The 15386-nt window shown below is 52.0% G+C and overlaps 3 protein-coding genes across 5 annotated transcripts in view; 2 read left to right on the top strand and 1 right to left on the bottom strand.

Annotated features, from left to right (window-relative positions):
* Nucleotides 1-1039: 1039 nt before the first annotated feature.
* Ppp1r35 (protein phosphatase 1 regulatory subunit 35) lies at nucleotides 1040-2435 on the top strand. The gene is made up of 4 exons (XM_057765365.1): nucleotides 1040-1411; nucleotides 1492-1747; nucleotides 1830-1966; nucleotides 2045-2435. The coding sequence occupies exons 1-4, from the start codon at nucleotides 1184-1186 to the stop codon at nucleotides 2216-2218; spliced, it is 795 nt and encodes a 264-aa protein (XP_057621348.1). The 5' UTR covers nucleotides 1040-1183; the 3' UTR covers nucleotides 2219-2435.
* A 400-nt stretch (nucleotides 2436-2835) lies between these two features.
* Nucleotides 2836-8811, bottom strand: Mepce (methylphosphate capping enzyme). Its single transcript, XM_057765755.1, has 4 exons — nucleotides 6825-8811; nucleotides 5489-5707; nucleotides 4882-5008; nucleotides 2836-4790 (listed from the first exon to the last, which is right to left on the bottom strand). The coding sequence occupies exons 1-4, from the start codon at nucleotides 8409-8411 to the stop codon at nucleotides 4738-4740; spliced, it is 1986 nt and encodes a 661-aa protein (XP_057621738.1). The 5' UTR covers nucleotides 8412-8811; the 3' UTR covers nucleotides 2836-4737.
* Nucleotides 8812-10063: 1252 nt separating this feature from the next.
* The window catches only part of Zcwpw1 (zinc finger CW-type and PWWP domain containing 1), a 31396-nt gene continuing 26073 nt past the window's right edge, over nucleotides 10064-15386 (top strand). For all 3 annotated transcript variants that reach the window (XM_057764493.1, XM_057764492.1, XM_057764491.1), the window contains exon 1: nucleotides 10064-10184. The gene's annotated coding sequence lies outside the window, so the exon portion shown is untranslated. The remainder of the gene's footprint in view (nucleotides 10185-15386) is intronic.

The following is a 15386-nucleotide window of genomic DNA, read 5'->3' as shown; positions in this document are numbered from 1 at the left end:
GACCTCAGGAGTTGACCTCCCGATCCTCCTGTGCTGCCTCCTACAGGCTGGTGTTACAGTTTCATATTACCACAGCTAGACTTTTATTGTTTCTGAACTGTGTAAAAGAAACTACACGCTGTGTGCCCTTTGCAGATTGGCAAGAGGATCGCCCGCTCCAGCGGCTGCCCTGTACCAATAATTCGTTCCTATTATTGCTTGGTACTATTTTATGATATTTACGTACCACGTTTTAACCCTTTATCTGTTGGAGGATATTAGTAGTCTGGGGCTGTGAGTAAGGGGAGGTGAACATGTGTGTACAAGTTATCAATAGCCCAAGGCTATAGAATCAGAGGTCACAATTTTGGGTTTTAGTTAACTAGGTCTCTCATAGCCCACAGTGTCCACCAGGTCCCTATGTAGCAAAAGCTAGCCCTGAATTCCTGATCCGTTTCTGCTTTTGATTCCCAAGCTGTCATTGCTTCTCAGGTCTTTTGTCGTGCGTGGGAAGATTAGGATGTGGATTTTACTAGTGTGATCAGAGGACAACTTGTGCGAATCAGTTCTCTCGTTCCACCCTGTGTGAGCCTGGAATCGAGCTCAGATTGTCAGGCTAGGTGGCAAGCGCCTTTAACCTTGGAGCCATCTTTCCGGCCACCAGGATGTGGACTTAAAGTTAAGGTCCTATTTCCTAAATTCCTATAGCATTTCCTACTCAAATACAAGAGTTCAGGGACTTTGCACGAAGTCCGCTCCGATCGGTGTTCAGAAGTGACCGAAGCCGTCAGGAACGCTGTGGGGATACCGCACAGGACGTCCAGATACGAGAGCCGTGACCATTTTGTTTCGGTGAAAGAGGACTAACACTGTAATCCCAGAACAAACGCGAAGACGATTCTGACAGGTGAGAACGCCACATCCGCGTTCCCGAAAGTACAAAGTAGACTTGCTGGGGATCCGTAGGGCATCTACGCACCGGCGCCCTAATGCCCCGCCTTAAGGGCGAAGTTGGTGTGTGAGGGCGGAAGTGTGCCCGGAAGCTGGAGGTTGAAGCGATGGGATTGACACTCAGGAGCACCAATGGGGTGTCGCGGCGGGCTTGTTGTTACTTCGGTGGGTAAGGGCTAACGGTTTCCGGTAGTGGCAGCCCCCCGAGGGGTCGGAGGAAAGAGGCGACCGGGACCCCAGCAGCGAACGCGAAATGCTGGGCTACGGGGCGTCCGAGTTGGAATCTATGGAGGGCGAAGAGGCCGTGGAAGCCCCGGGACCAGCCCCGGAGCCGCGAGCCCCGGAGCCGCGAGCCCCAGAGCCCGAGCCGGGCTTGGACTTGAGCCTGAGCCCGAGCCCGTTGCCCGAAAGTCCGGAGCGGCGGGGCGGCAGCCCGGGACGGCGGAAGGGGCGGCGGGGCGGCGGCCGGAGGGGGCGGCAGGTGAGCGGCGGTGTGTCCCGGCCCCCCGCTGGCTAAGCGTACCGGACTCCTCCGCTCACCGTTCCGCCCTCTGCTCTCAGGTTCGATTCCACCTGGCGCCGCCCTCCCCGGTCCGCCCCGAGCCGCTGCTCGCGGCCGGTGCCCCAAGCGACGATCCCGCGGCGCCGCAGCCGCTGGAGGTGGCGGCCCCGAAGAGCAGCCTGGCCCTGAGTCTGGAGCTGCAGAGCGCGCGCGCCGCCGTCGCCGGCGGCCAGTTTGATGCCGCGAAGGCGGTGGAGGAGCAGCTGCGAAAGTCGTTCCAGACCCGCTGCGTCGTTGAGGAGACAGTGGCGGAGGGTGAGGGGGGCAGGCGCCCGGCCCCGGCGGCGGTGGTCTGGGTGAAGGGCGCTGCTCACCCCCGCCTCTCGTGCGCTCGCAGGGTTGAACGTGCCGCGCTCTAAGCGGCTCTACCGAGACCTGGTGAGTCTGCAGGTGCCGGAGGAGCAGGTTCTGAACGCGGCACTGAGGGAGAAGCTGGCCATGCTGCCACCGCAGCCCCGAGTCCCGCCGCCCAAGGTGAAGGAAGGGATTCAGGGACCCGGGCTCTTCCTCCATCCCGAGTGTAACCTTGCGTTGCGCCTTACCTTCCCACAGGAGGCGCTCGGGCCGGGGCCAGACATGACCATGCTGTGCAACCCAGAGACTCTGTATTACGAGGCTCCGCACTTGACAGTGAACGGATTGCCCCCGCTAAGGCTTCAAGCCCGGCCCCGCCCTTCAGAAGATACCTTTCTCATGCACCGGATGCTGAGGCGCTGGGAAGCATAGCCCTCAACTCTCCGTAGTGCTAGTCTGTAGTTTTGTTAAAGTTGTTCCCTCATAGAATAAAGTTACTTTTTTAAAAGCAACTTTGCTCCTAGTTGGAAGCTGCCTCTAGGTGAGAATTTTCTCCCCCCTCAGTGATGGCAAATGGAAAGCACTAAGTGGGGTCAGACTTAGTCACCTGTCTTCTGATTATAATTAGAATTTGAGATTTAGCTTTACATTATGGTGCCAAGTCCTAGGGTTTGGGAGGCCGAGCAGAAGAATCCTGTGTTCAAGGAGTCTGAGCTACACAAATTATTTCCTCTAATGTGGTTTCAGGCTGGGTAGGTTCAGCTCCGTGGTAGCATTTGGTTAAGTATGTACAAAGCCCTGGCTTCAATCCCCAGAGTATGTGTGCAGTGTGTGCACAAACACTAGTCAAAGCGATTTGGGTTTCCACTTTGGTGGGCGTGGTGACGAACACTTGTGAGGTAGACACAGCAAGAGCAGGAGTTCCCAGCCCACCTTAAGTTAGGGGATACTGTCTCAAAAACCACAACAAAAATGCACCCCCTTACACACACTGCTCCATTTATAAGACCATTTATTTTTTTCTTTCTGTTTTTTTCTAGACAGGGTTTCTCTGAAGCTTTGGAGCCTGTCCTGGAACTAGCTCTTATAGACCAGGCTAGCCTCAAACTCAGAGATCCACCTGCCCCTGCCTCCTGTGTGCTGGGATTAAACGTGTGCCACCACAGCCCGGCTATTTTGATTTTTCAAGACAGGGTTTCTCTGTGTAGCTTTGGAGCCTGTCCCAGAACTAGCTCTTGTAGACCAGGCTGGACTTGAACTCAAGAGATCTGCCTGCCTCTGCCCCCCGAGTGCTGGGATTAAAGGTGTCAGTCATCATTGCCCGACTATAAGAACAATTTTAAATCTATGTCTCTTTAGCGCTGGTTGTCTTGGAACTCGTTTAGACCAGGCTAGCCTTGAACTCAGATTTGCCTGCCTCTGTTTCCCAGGCAGAGGATTAAAGGCCTGCACCACCACATCTGGTTATTCAAATACTTCTAAACAAAAATATTTACCCAAATGAGGGTGTTATCATTAAATAATTGCTCCACAGGAGACTGTCTAGGCTCCATTTGTGTATTACCCATGTTGTCCAACAGAACAGTCCTGAGTGTTCAATGTCTGAAGTTACAGGAACCCTTGACAAAGCAGTGGAGACCTTCACTTTGCAAACCACTCAAACATCTCATTCCACCAGCGGTCCTGAAGCAGGTTTGTGCCTCTGGACTAGTACCCATCTCGAGCTCTATTTTACCCCTGCTGCCAAGCCCTCAGCCTTCTGCATCACACTCCTGTACACATACACTTGTCTGCGGTTTCTTTAGAAGGAAACTAAGTTGGACTCGATAAGCTACACACCAAAATTTGCTCTATCCCTCCCCCTTTCTTCAGCAGTAAGGGTACTGGCTAGTTTTATGTCAGCTTGACACAAGCTGGTGTTATTAGGAGGGAGGCTCAACTGAGAAAATGGCTCTGTAAGACCAGGCTCTAGGCAAGTATGTAGGACATAGTGATTGATGGAATAAGGCCTGGCCCATTGTGGGTGGAACAATCCCTGGGCTGGTGGTCCTGGGGTCTATAAGAAAGGCTAAGCAAGTTTTGAGGAACAAGTCCGTAAGCAGCATCCTTCCATTGCTTCTATATCAGCTGCCTCCAGGTCCCTGCCCTTCCCTTAACGATGAACTGAGATGCGGACATAGAAACTGAATAAACTCTTCCCCAAGTTTCCTTGGCCATAGTGTTTACCACAGCAGTATCAACCCTAACTACAACAGGGACTAACAGTCTTCCACCCCTATAGGATATCGCTCCATTATGTAGCCCACTCAGGCTGGCCTCAAACCTCAAGAGCAGCCTGCCTGTACCACAACCAGCAAAATTCACCCCACGAGATTCCTACTAAGAGGTACCATCCCATCAGAAAGCACCAGACACAGGTGCAGGGGCCACTGCCCTAGCTATCAAGTTTATTGTGCTGTTCTCACATTCCAAACCCAGCTCCCTCTCCCACCGGGGGACAGCAGAAGGAAGGATTTCACAGTACCTGTGTGTCTCCTTACCAAACTTCCCCTCTAACACCCTTAGTCCATCCATGGTCCACTTAAGTGCAGCTAGGAACAAAGGCTGAGAAGCAGGAATCTCCTTTGGAGAACAGGAGGAAGGGCTAGATAATTTGACATTCCCCCTTCCCATGCCCTAGGAGGGACAGAGTCAGCAAACAGTCCATGCCATCCAGCCCAGCAGGCTGGGAGAGGAAGCTGATGTAATTCCAGCACAGCTGGGCTTACTCAAGTGCCAGAGGTGTCAGGGAGAAGACTTGGGGAAGCAACTTAAGAAAAGCTCTCTTTACAGATCCAAAAAAAGAAACTTTTTGGAGTTAGACAGGAAAGACCTTGGGATAATTTCCACTTCCCCCAGGTCTTCAGGAGCAGCAAGGGCAGCCTCCTCACACCTTCTGTTCGGAAGGCCACTTAGTGGCTGGGGGACCGGGCCTTGTGGAACAAGTACACAGGACGCTGGAAGCCTGGAAAAAACACACAAGGCAGGTGGGTAGGACCTTCAGAGTCTCCACAGGGCTAGCACCTCCCCCCAGCGAATAAGCGAGCCATTCTTACCTCTGGAGGTGTTACTTGGTGTGGCCACAAGCTCATAGCTTGAGAAGCCCACCTCTGGGGACGTCAGGTAGGAACTGAACTGTTCTGGCTTCAGCTGGATTCGAAAGTAGTTCTTATAGATTGTTTCCTGGGGAAACAGGGAAGTGGAGGGTCAAATTTAGCTCACCATCTCTTTCCCTGGCCAAGAATGACATCCTTTTGTCTTTGCGCAGCAAGTCTGAGCTGAGTAGGGTGGTCCACACCAGCCACCTCAGGTACTTAGGAGGCTGAAGCAGGAGGATGAAGAGTTCAATACCAGCCTGCAATACAGAGCCAGTTCAGGCCAGCAGCTTAGCTAGGATCAAAATAAAAAAAGGTCTGACCAGGTGGTTGCTGGCACCATGCTTCTGATCCCGGCCTGGTCTACAGAGCAAATTCCAGGACAGTCAAGGCTACACAGAAAAACCCTGTCTAGAAAAACAAAACAAATCGAACCCCCAAAACAAATGGGCTGGGGCTGTAGCTCATTGGTAGAGAGACCACTTTCCCTGCCATGTGCAAGGTCTGGGTTTAACCCTCAGGAAAATAAAAACATTGACTATCCCATCTCCACAGAAACCCAACTCACCGTGAGAGACTTTCTCCTGCAGTAGGACGACCATGGTTGGGGCTCCAGGACCAGAATGCCCCCAGGGCGCAGATGCCGGTAGATCCGGCGGAACATGCGCTTTAGCCCCTCGTCCCCCCAGTTCAGGTGCACCCACTTGGTGAGGCTGAGGCAGAGCACCACATCATACTCAGGTCTTTGGGCGTCCACCAGCTCATCTCGGTCCAGGACATAGTTACCCTAAGGGTCAGAGGAGGGCAGAGGTCAGAAGGGGGGACGAAGCACCACTGGCCCACAACCACCTGCAGACTCTGAGACAAAGTCCGACACACGACCTCACGTGGGCTCTGGGCCTCTTCTCTGAGGCTCGTCCTGCCAGCGCCTTCTGTCAGTCTCACGTTCTCCTCCCTTTTCTGGTGCCAAACCAAACACACCTAAAAGGGAGCCTGGGCAGATTAAATCTAACTACTCATCTGAGGGTAACTGGGGAATACTGGAATGCTCCCGAGACCCCAGCCCAGGGGACTTCATATACACAGGCGGTGGTTCTAAAGACAGGGCGGCTCCATATAGGCTCTTCAGTAGGCTCTAATGTTTCAAACCTATCCTTTCTCCAATGAAGTGAAAGACTTAGGAAACCTCTGGAAGGTAAACTCATCACTACTTCCCAGGAAGGCATTTTTTTCAGGCTAAGCCATGCACACATATTCCTCTGGATGGGATCTAACAACTGCTCAATGGAGAAAGCGACACATGCTCTATCAGGCTGGGAACTCTCCTCTCCTGTTATTCAGAGTCAGCATGGAAAAGATCGAAAGCCAAGCCTGCTGGTTCCTGACCAGTAACTTAAGCAGTGTGTGCTGTATCTAGGGAAACAAAAAGCAGCTGATGCAAATGAGGCCTCTACCAAAGGCCCCAAACTACATGTATTGGAGTGCCACCAGTCTCCCCCAAAGACACCCAATCTCATGCTCCCTCAGATGTGAGGACAAAGTTCTACCTGGACAGAGCAGTAGAGGTTACTCTCAAGGGAAGGTGGACTGTCTGGATTATAGTCCCCACCGTAAGCAGGGCATGTCAGTCCCCATATTGGGGCTGAGATCCTTGGATTCAGGAGAAAATACCAGATGTTAGAGCCTGAGGGTAGAGATCCCACTTTTCCAGGTTATAGGAGGAGAGACAACACCCCCAGTAGATTCTCTCTATGGCCAATCCAGAATGTTCTCTCCAGGAGATGGTTCTTGTAGGAACAGATGCAGGAATAGACCTCTAGGTCATGACCTTCCCCCCAACACATTCCTATTTAATCTCATCTTCACACTTGGACCCTATTCCAAGAGCCTTTGGACTCTCTTACCGTGACGAAGACAACATTGTTGGGGAAGACAGATGTGTCTGCTCCATCCAAGGGCACTTGGGGTGCAGCGATGGGACCCCGGCTGGCTGTCAGTGAGGCTGGGAAGCAGCTCCTTTTTCGGACGGTGGCAGTCCCTTCCTTCCCTTCTGTCCCTGGGTCACCCTCAGAAGTCTGGGCTTGGAGACGAAGCTCCTCGGACAGGTAGTGTCGGATATTTTGGCGGGCAGAGTGGATAAGCCGTGGATCAATGTCCAGCCCAACCATGCGGGCTGGGCCCCACTTGCAGGCAATACTTAGGGTCAGATGGCCAACATTGCAGCCCAAATCTAGGACGTCCCGGCCTTGAAACCACTCTGGCTTCAACACCCTAAGGCGCACGTCCTCACAGGAAGGATTGCGATAGCCATAGTATTTGCTGTAATTCCCATACTGGAACTTTTGCTGTTGCTTTTTGAAGCCAGTTGCAGGTGGTGGGTGGTGATGGCGGCCTCCCCCACTCCCTCTGCCCTTTTCCTTGGAACCCTGGCTTCCACCCCTAGCCCCTGCCTCCGACTTGCTGGAAGTCCTGCGGCGTTTGCGGTGTCGGGAGGAGGAAGATGAGGGTGCAGAGGTAACTGAGGCAGCTGGAGGGGCAGAAAGGGAGCCTGAGGAGCCCTGCAGGGCAGATGGAAGGGGAGACACAACTTCGTCCCTGCAGTTGATGGCTGTGTTGAGTTCATAGGGTTGAGGGGCATCGCGGTTCTGGCCTCGGTGCTGCTGCTGCGTGGCACCCTCCCCTTGGAGTGAGGGGGTGAGAGGGTCAGCAGGCAGCACGGCGTGGCTATCGTTCCCTCCAGACGCCTGCTGCTGCTGGTGGTGCGGTCCCCGGTGTCTATGGCGCTTGCGACCGATCTTGAGTGGCGAGGCCAGAACTACATGGGCCTCATCAGTGCAAGTGTTGAGACTGAGCGGGTCAGTGATATCTTTGGGGATGAGGATCTCCACAGGGTCTCGTCCCTTGGCCGGAAGTGGGGATGACTTTGGGGTCTCCGCATTGAGCGCTCTACTTACTTCCTCATCCAGGAGGCTATTCAGGTTCAGTGGATCAAATATATTGCCCCCCAGAAGAAAATTGGAGGGTAACACCGAGTCGCAGTCCGAATTCACCCGCCGGCGCCTCTTGAAGGCCGGATGTTTGAAGCCTCCACCGCTCCCTCCCCCCACGTTACAGCTATTTCTTCTCTTGCCCCCGCCACCCCCGGGGGGTCGGTGGGGCTGGTAGCCATTGCGAGGTCGAGGAGGGGCCGGGGGACCCAGGTCCGTCCCGCCCCCTCCCCGTCGCTCCTCCTCCACGTCCGCAGGAGCGGTAGCTCGCCCGTGGGGCTCCCCATGTGCCTGTGCCTGGGGGCCGCCCCCTCCGCTGGCTGCGGCCCCGGCCGAGTGCGCGCGTGGGCCCGGACCGCGTTCCGTCCCGTCGCGGGGCTCCCCGGAGGCAGCCTCTCGGTGCGATCGCACCTCGGGGCCGCCCCCTCCGCCCGACTCCTCTTTGAGCGGCGGCGGCGGGGCCGGCACCAGAAAGGGCTCCTTCTCCGCCGCCATCTCGATCATCTCCTCCCCCTGTTTAATTCCCCCTTCCCAGGCGAGGGGACTGAGACGAGATCACGGGGAAGCCCCCTGCAAACCCTTCCGAAGCCCGCCTCCCTCCCGCCCCTTCCCCGAGTGCGCGCGCAGCTCTGCCTCGCGCCCAAGCGCCTCCACCTCCCTCCCGCGACACACCAAGCGCGCCCCACTCGCCCGCGAGACCAAAACAAGATGCCCGCGAGACCCGGACAAGCCGAGGCGCCAACTGCGCGTGCGCCGCCACCCTCGCCGCCGCCACTACCACTCCGCCGCGAGCGCGCAACACGGGCGCGCGGTCCGCTCGCCCAGGACCCACGCATGCGCACGCCGCCACCACCCGGGTGCGCGCGCACGGGGGACTGCGAACCAACTTAACGGCTCCGAGAGTTTAAACACAGCCCCCCCCCCGGCCGCCTCCCCCTCCCCCAGCCCGAGACGCCCACTGCCCGACACGGACACCCGACTTCCCTTCGCCGCCACGTCCAAGCCCTACTGCTAGCCTTTGTCTCTGCCGTGCGCTCCCACCCACCGGAGGCGGGGAACGGGAGCCGCCGTGAAAAGGTCTCCTTGACACCCGACCCTGGTTCCCGAGGAATGGGGCTCCGCGGTCTCCGCCCGGCTCTAAACCCAACAACCTCCCCGCCCCGCCTCCTTCCTCCCCCATCCCCGCCCCTCCCAGGGCGCGCCTGCGCACAAGCCTCTGGGGCTTGCGCGGGGAGAAGAGGCGACACGTGCTGGAGGCGATGCTCCGCCCCTTCAGCCCTAGGGGCGGGGAGCGTGACGTCTCTTCCTCAGGTTAGGTCCACGCAGCGTGCGTCAGCACGCTCCCGAGGGGGTGTGTCTCTCCAGCGCGAGGGGCGGGGTCGTGAATTATTCATGGACAGGTCTCCGTCCCTCTTCCACCCGTCTAGTTAGGACTTGTGGGAGCTAGAGGGAGGCGAAGGAATCAAGTACACTCCCTCAAGAACTGTTATCAATAAAATGCAATACATAATTTAAAATAGCCTTTGAATTGAAAACAATAATAAAAAGCACTAAAACATCCGACGTTCCAGGTTCCCCCTCTCCGGAAAAGGCCCAGTTGACGTCACAACCCGATGCAACAGCGAACACCTAGAGAACCACGCCTTCCTCCCGCCCCGCACCTACGTCTGGACTCGGGCGCCTGCGCATCCGTCCCCACCCGCTAGTGCACCTCCTGCAGCACTTAACACACGCGCGAGTGTGGGCGGGAAAGGCTAAGCACTCGCTTAGGGCCCCCTGTGCCGGCCAATGGGAAGCACTGATCCGATGCCGAGTCCCCACAGTGATGGCCGCCAGTTCCTCTGCCACTGGACAGGCAAGAGTAGAGCTCAAGATGGTCTCAAACAAAATGCAAAAGCGTGAAGGAACCGAAAAGATAAGGGTTATTGCATGAAAACAGGAGGAAGGAGATTTGAGACAGATTCGGGAACGAAGTGCCCCAGGCGCTCCGTTGCCTAATGGAAAAAAAAGGCACCTGCGAGGAGGATTCTGGGATTTGTAGTTTCACGAGGCTTTAGTATGGGAAATGGCGGTATATCCCAGCTGCGCAGACGCAAAGAGGCTTCCAGCTGCGCATGCGCATCGTCTTCGAGCGCGCGCCGCTTGGCGGCGGAGTTGGTCCGTGTCCTCGCGCCTTCTCTAGGTGGCGGGAAAAGTAGGTCGCGGTGGAGAAGGTGTGCGGAATGGCAGCGACAGTGTAGGCTGCGCCTCCTCTTTAGGTCCTCGTCGCCTCAGAAGGTAGTTGGCTTTTATCCAGCCGCAGAGGAAGGTGTTAGGTTAGCCGAGGAGGAATTGTCTCTTCAGAGCTACGGCCGACCCTGTCTCCTCAGAGTCGCTGATCTTCAAACCACTCGCCACAAAGGCAGCCCCGTGTCGTGGCGGGAAACGAGGACTTGAGGGACAGTGAGGCCGAGCGTGAGCTGAGGGCAAGAGGCTCTTAGGGTGGGATTCTTGGTCAGGATGAGGGAATGGCGAACCGCTGCTGACGCTCTGTGGGGAGATGGGGAGACGAGGGTGCTTTGACTGGGTGAGACCTCCCATATTTTAGTTCCCCCGCCTTTTTTTTTTTTTTTTTTTTTTTTTTTTCTCGAGACAGGGTTTCTCTGTAACTTTGGAACCTGTCCTGGAACTCGCTCTTATAGACCGCCTGGCCTCCAACTCACTGAGATCACACCTGCCTCTGCCTCCCGAGTGCGCTGCCACCGCTGGGCTGAAAGCACCGATTTTTAATGTCTGTCCCAAAGAGAACTGGTGAAGGATAGGTAGAGGACCAGTGAAGGTTCTTATTTTGGGGTTTCTCCGTGGGGCTGGGTGTTTATGGCACCGCATCCTGATAGATTGGAAGCCAAACGGCGCGCGGTCTGCCAAGGAATAGGACTCAGGCTGCTTGAAGTGAGAACATCCCCGAGGGCCAGCCTCAGGTCTGGGACAAGGCGGGGCGGGACACGAGTGGCAGCAATCCAGAGAGTGATGTCAAGAGTAGAAATGACATCAGCTGTGATGAAAGAAACTTGCGCAGGGCGGTGGTGGTGCGCATCTTTAATCCCGGCACTCGGGAGACGATCCCCGTGAGTTCGAAGCCAGGCAGGTCTATCTACAGAGTGAGTTCTCTGTGTCACGGCTACACAGAGAAACCTTGTCTCGAGCTCCCCCCCCCCCCCCCCCCCCCCGCTCTCCCCGAAGAATACTGCTTTTCCCACAAGTGACCACATCTTTGGACTTTCTTTCTCCGCTTTTCTTTCCTCTCCCTGAGACAGGGTTTCTCTGTGTAGCTCTGGCTGCCCTTTAACTGGCCTTGTAGACCAGGCTATCCACAGAGATCCCCCTGCCTCTGCCTCCTGAGTGCAGGAAAGGCACGTGCCATCACCGTCCGGCTTCTTTCTACTCCTCCAGCCCCCACCCTGAACTAATAATAATACACTCATGGGTTTTATTTGAAATTTTCTGTGGAAAGTTTAGCTTGGGTAATGACCTCTGAAAGCCAATTTGGTCAGGGTAGATGGACTTCTAGTCTTTCTTTACTTGTTAAATGTTTAAAAGGTTTGCAGAAGCCGGGTGGTGGTGGCACATGCCTTTCATTCCTGCACTCAGGAGGCAGAGGCAGGCGGATCTCTGTGAGTTCGAGGCCAGCCTGGTCTACAAGAGCTAGTTACAGGACAGGCTCCAAGGCTACAGAGAAACCCTGTCTCGAAAAAACAAAAAACAAAACCAAAAAAAGTTTGCAGAGCATGCATGTGTGCATGCTCACAAAGGGAACTTCAAAAATAATAGTTAATCAAATCATGAGAATAAGTAGGTGCTCATAGGCTGTTAGACATTAATGTCAAAAGACCATTAACTCCATCTTAAAGGAAATGAAAATTTTAAATGAATTTTATTTTAAAAGGTTTTATTACCCTTATTTATTTATTTGTTGTGTGAGGTGTGCTTGTGTGTTTGCATGTGCACATATCATACAGCATGTGGAGACCAGAGGGCAACCTGTTTCTCCCACCCTGCCCATGTGGGCTCTGGAACCAATCTCAGCTCCTTAGGCTTGGCGGCAAGCATCCCTGCCCTCTAAGCCATCTCGTCTGTCTGTCTGTCTGTCTGTCTGTCTGTCTGTCTGTTCTCAGAGACAGGGTCTTGTTTGTATCCCTGGCTGTTCTGGAAGTCATCTGTAGCTCAGACTGGACTCAAAGTTCCAGCAATGGAATTCATCAGTCTTTCAAGTGCTGGGATTACAGCCATGAGCCCCTGACTGTCTTAAATGAAAAACTTCAATACAGGAGGTTTTTCCTTTTTCTTTATTTGGCAAGGATTTTCTGTAGGTCTCAAACTGGAGCTCACTCCCCTGCCTCAGTGCCCCTATAGCTGGAATTCAGACATGACTCACTGTCCTAGCTTACAGGAGGTTAAAAATAGTCCTTTTAAATCACAGGGTCTTGCTTTATAGCCCTCAAATTTGAACTTTAAATCCTGCTTCAACCTCATGAATGCTGGTATTAAATAGAATCTTTTTGATTTTTAGAAAATCTTGGAGTCTATGGTAATAGACAGTGCCGAAGGAGCTGCTTTTCTTTAAGGAACAGAGAATCAATATAAAGAGGGAATAATAGCATATTCAGGAGGGGGAGCATTATAAGGTGAATAATTAATGTTTTTTTGACAAATATTGGCAGAGCTAAATTAAATTAGTTCGCTATACCAGGCTTGTTTAAAACTTTTATTTATAAACATATTTTAAGTTTACGAGCATATGTTATATATGGTAATGGTTTCATTGTGATAAATTTGCACATGTATATAATTCGATCATATTCACACAACTATCCTCTTTTATTCCCATCTTACCAGTAGCTTCATCATTGAATATGTTTCTTTCCTCAGCAACTAGTGCTGCCTTCAGATCTTATGGTCTCGTGTAGCCCATGCTGGCCTTGAATTTCTCATCCTGATTAGACATTTCTGCCATCATTCCCAGCATACCAGATTTGGTCTCTTATACTCTTAAAAATCTGTGGAGCAGTCCAAGAAGTTTTTATTATAATCATTTTTTTAAGTATGTGTGCAAACCACATCTAAGTGAATGCCTTTAGAGACTGGAAGAGGGTGTCAGATCCCTGGGAGCTGGGGTTATAGACAGTTGTGAGCCACACCCATGGATGTTGAGAACTGAACTTGAGTTCTCTGGAAGAGCAACAAGCACTTTCCCTTAACGTCAGGGCTATCTTTCCAGGTGAGATTGCTTCTTTTTTTCTGTTTTCCTCCTCATATCCATTTCATATGAGAGAAAAGAGAAATTAAGACCTCAAATGGAGGGCTGGTGAGATGGCTCAGAGGATAAGAGGTCCTGAGTTCAATTCCCAGCAACCACATGGTGGCTCACAACCATCTGTAATGAGGCCTGGTGCCCTCTTCTGGCCCACAGGGATACATACAGGCAGAATATTGTATATATAATAAATAAATCTTTTTTTTTTTTTTTTTGCTTTTTTCGAGACAGAGTTTCTCTGTGGTTTTTGGAGCCTGTCCTGGAACTAGCTCTTGTAGACTAGGCTGGTCTCGAACTCACAGAGATCTGCCTGCCTCTGCCTCCCAAGTGCTGGGATTAAAGGCGTGCGCCACCACCGCCCGGCTGTTTATTTATTTATTTTTTTTGTTTTTGTTTTTTTGTTTTGTTTTTGTTTTTTGCAGGCAGAATATTGTATATATAATAAATAAATAAATCTTAAAAAAAAACTCAAATGGAGACTGGGAGATAACTCAGCAAGTAAATACCTACCGCACAAGTAGAGGATCACTGACACCCACACAAAAAACTGGACGTGGTGCTGTGGGTCTGTGGCTTCAGCCCTGTGAGGTGGAAATGGATGGATACTGGGGACTTGTTGACCAGCCAGTCTATCTGAAATGGCAAGCTCCAGGTTCACTGAGAGACTCTGCTCAAAAATATAACGTGGAAAACAAAAAGAGACTTCATGTCATTTGCTTCTGCCTTAACACTCTAACAAGTGCAACCTGGTATTTTGCATATTTTTTAAACTAGGTTTTTCTCTCTCCAAGTCAGCATTTTAGTATTTGCTATTGTAGAAGAAGCAAATTCATCTCAGACAAGGAGCAGCAGCTTGACTTATTAGAAAGTAACTTCTTTACTTTCTCTTCTCTATTGATTGGGTTAGGAATTTTGAAAGTAATGTTCTTCACACTCCAACTTTAGATTAAGGTGAACTATTTACTTACTATACATCACTGCTTATAGAGTTGTGATGTCTTATTTATGTAGTAGTAGTCCATAACTTTTCCCTTTACAAAAAATTAATTAGATTGATTCATTTTACTTGTGAGCATTTCATCTGAATGTTATGTATTACACCATTTTTGTGCTTGGTAACCTGCCAAGATCAGAAAAGGGCATCTGATCCCCTGAATTAGAGTTACAGATGGTTGTGAAATACTATGTGGGTGCTGGGAATTGAGTCTCAGTCCTCTGCAGGAGCAACAAATGTTCCTAACTGATGAACTATCTCTCCTTCCTTCCCCTCCCTCCCTCCCTCCCTCCCTCCCTCCCTCCCTCCCTCCCTCCCTCCCTCCCTCCCTCCCTCCCTCCCTCCCTTGATGTGTTTGTGTGTGTGTGTGTGTGATAGACAAGGTCATACTTTGTAGCTCTGACTAGCTTGGAACTCACACCAGGCTCTTCTAGTCACAGAGATCTGCCTATTTCTGCCTCCCAAGTGCTGGGGTTAAATGTGTGCCATCATACCTGGCACATCTGTAAGGTTTTTTTTTTTTTTTTTTTTCTTTTTGTAGTTTTGAGACAGGGCTTCTCTGTGTAGCCCTGGCTATCCTGGAATTTGCTCCTGTAGACCAGACTGGCCTGAAATTCAGTGATCCGCCTACCTCTGCTTCCTGAGTGCTGGGATTAAAGGCCACTAAGCCCTGCTGTAATTCATAATTTGTATTTTTATTTATGTACATGTGCATGTGAGTGTAGTGACCGCAGAAGCCAGAAGAGGGCCCAGTCCCCTGGAGCTGGAGTGACAGGCAGTTGTGAGCTGCCTGATGTAGAAGAGCCACAAGCACTCTTTTTAAAAATTTATTTATTATGAATACAGTGTTCTTCCTGCATGTATCCTTGCAGGCCAGAAGAGGGCACCAGATCTCTTAAAAATCCAAAGCCCTAATCACTCCAGTAAGATAATTTTAAGAATTGGGAAGCCCAGAGCTAGCTTGATGGAATGGAGGATTGGTCCCTGGCATTCAGACAATGACTGATCCAGTGACTTAAATTTTGTTGTCAGTTGTGAGATCTGAGGTTTAGAAAAACTCCCTGGCCCAGTAGACCATGTAGGACAAAACGATAAATTGCAGTTTGAGACTTTGAACTTCTTACCATGTGAATATTTTGCTGAATTACACTGGAGACAGGAGGACTACTGAAGATTGTTGCCCTGGATTGTT

Source organism: Chionomys nivalis, chromosome 3 (assembly GCF_950005125.1).
Source record: "Chionomys nivalis chromosome 3, mChiNiv1.1, whole genome shotgun sequence".
In the NCBI taxonomy this organism is placed as follows: Eukaryota; Metazoa; Chordata; class Mammalia; order Rodentia; family Cricetidae; genus Chionomys; species Chionomys nivalis.
The sequence above is the reverse complement of the archived record's forward strand: the minus strand, read 5'-3'. Positions and strand labels throughout refer to the sequence as shown.

What these genes read in the sequence shown, in the direction of transcription:
- Ppp1r35 (XM_057765365.1), top strand. Translation starts at nt 1,184, where the DNA reads ATGCTGGGCTACGGGGCGTCCGAGTTGGAATCTATGGAGGGCGAAGAG. An exon ending in GCGGCCGGAGGGGGCGGCAG is followed by an intron (nt 1,412 to 1,491) that starts GTGAGCGGCGGT and finishes CTCTGCTCTCAG; the next exon opens with GTTCGATTCCACCTGGCGCC. An exon ending in TGAGGAGACAGTGGCGGAGG is followed by an intron (nt 1,748 to 1,829) that starts GTGAGGGGGGCA and finishes GTGCGCTCGCAG; the next exon opens with GGTTGAACGTGCCGCGCTCT.
- Mepce (XM_057765755.1), bottom strand. Translation starts at nt 8,411, where the DNA reads ATGATCGAGATGGCGGCGGAGAAGGAGCCCTTTCTGGTGCCGGCCCCG. An exon ending in ACAATGTTGTCTTCGTCACG is followed by an intron (nt 5,708 to 6,824) that starts GTAAGAGAGTCC and finishes TCTGACCCTTAG; the next exon opens with GGTAACTATGTCCTGGACCG. An exon ending in ACCAAGTAACACCTCCAGAG is followed by an intron (nt 4,791 to 4,881) that starts GTAAGAATGGCT and finishes TGTTTTTTCCAG; the next exon opens with GCTTCCAGCGTCCTGTGTAC.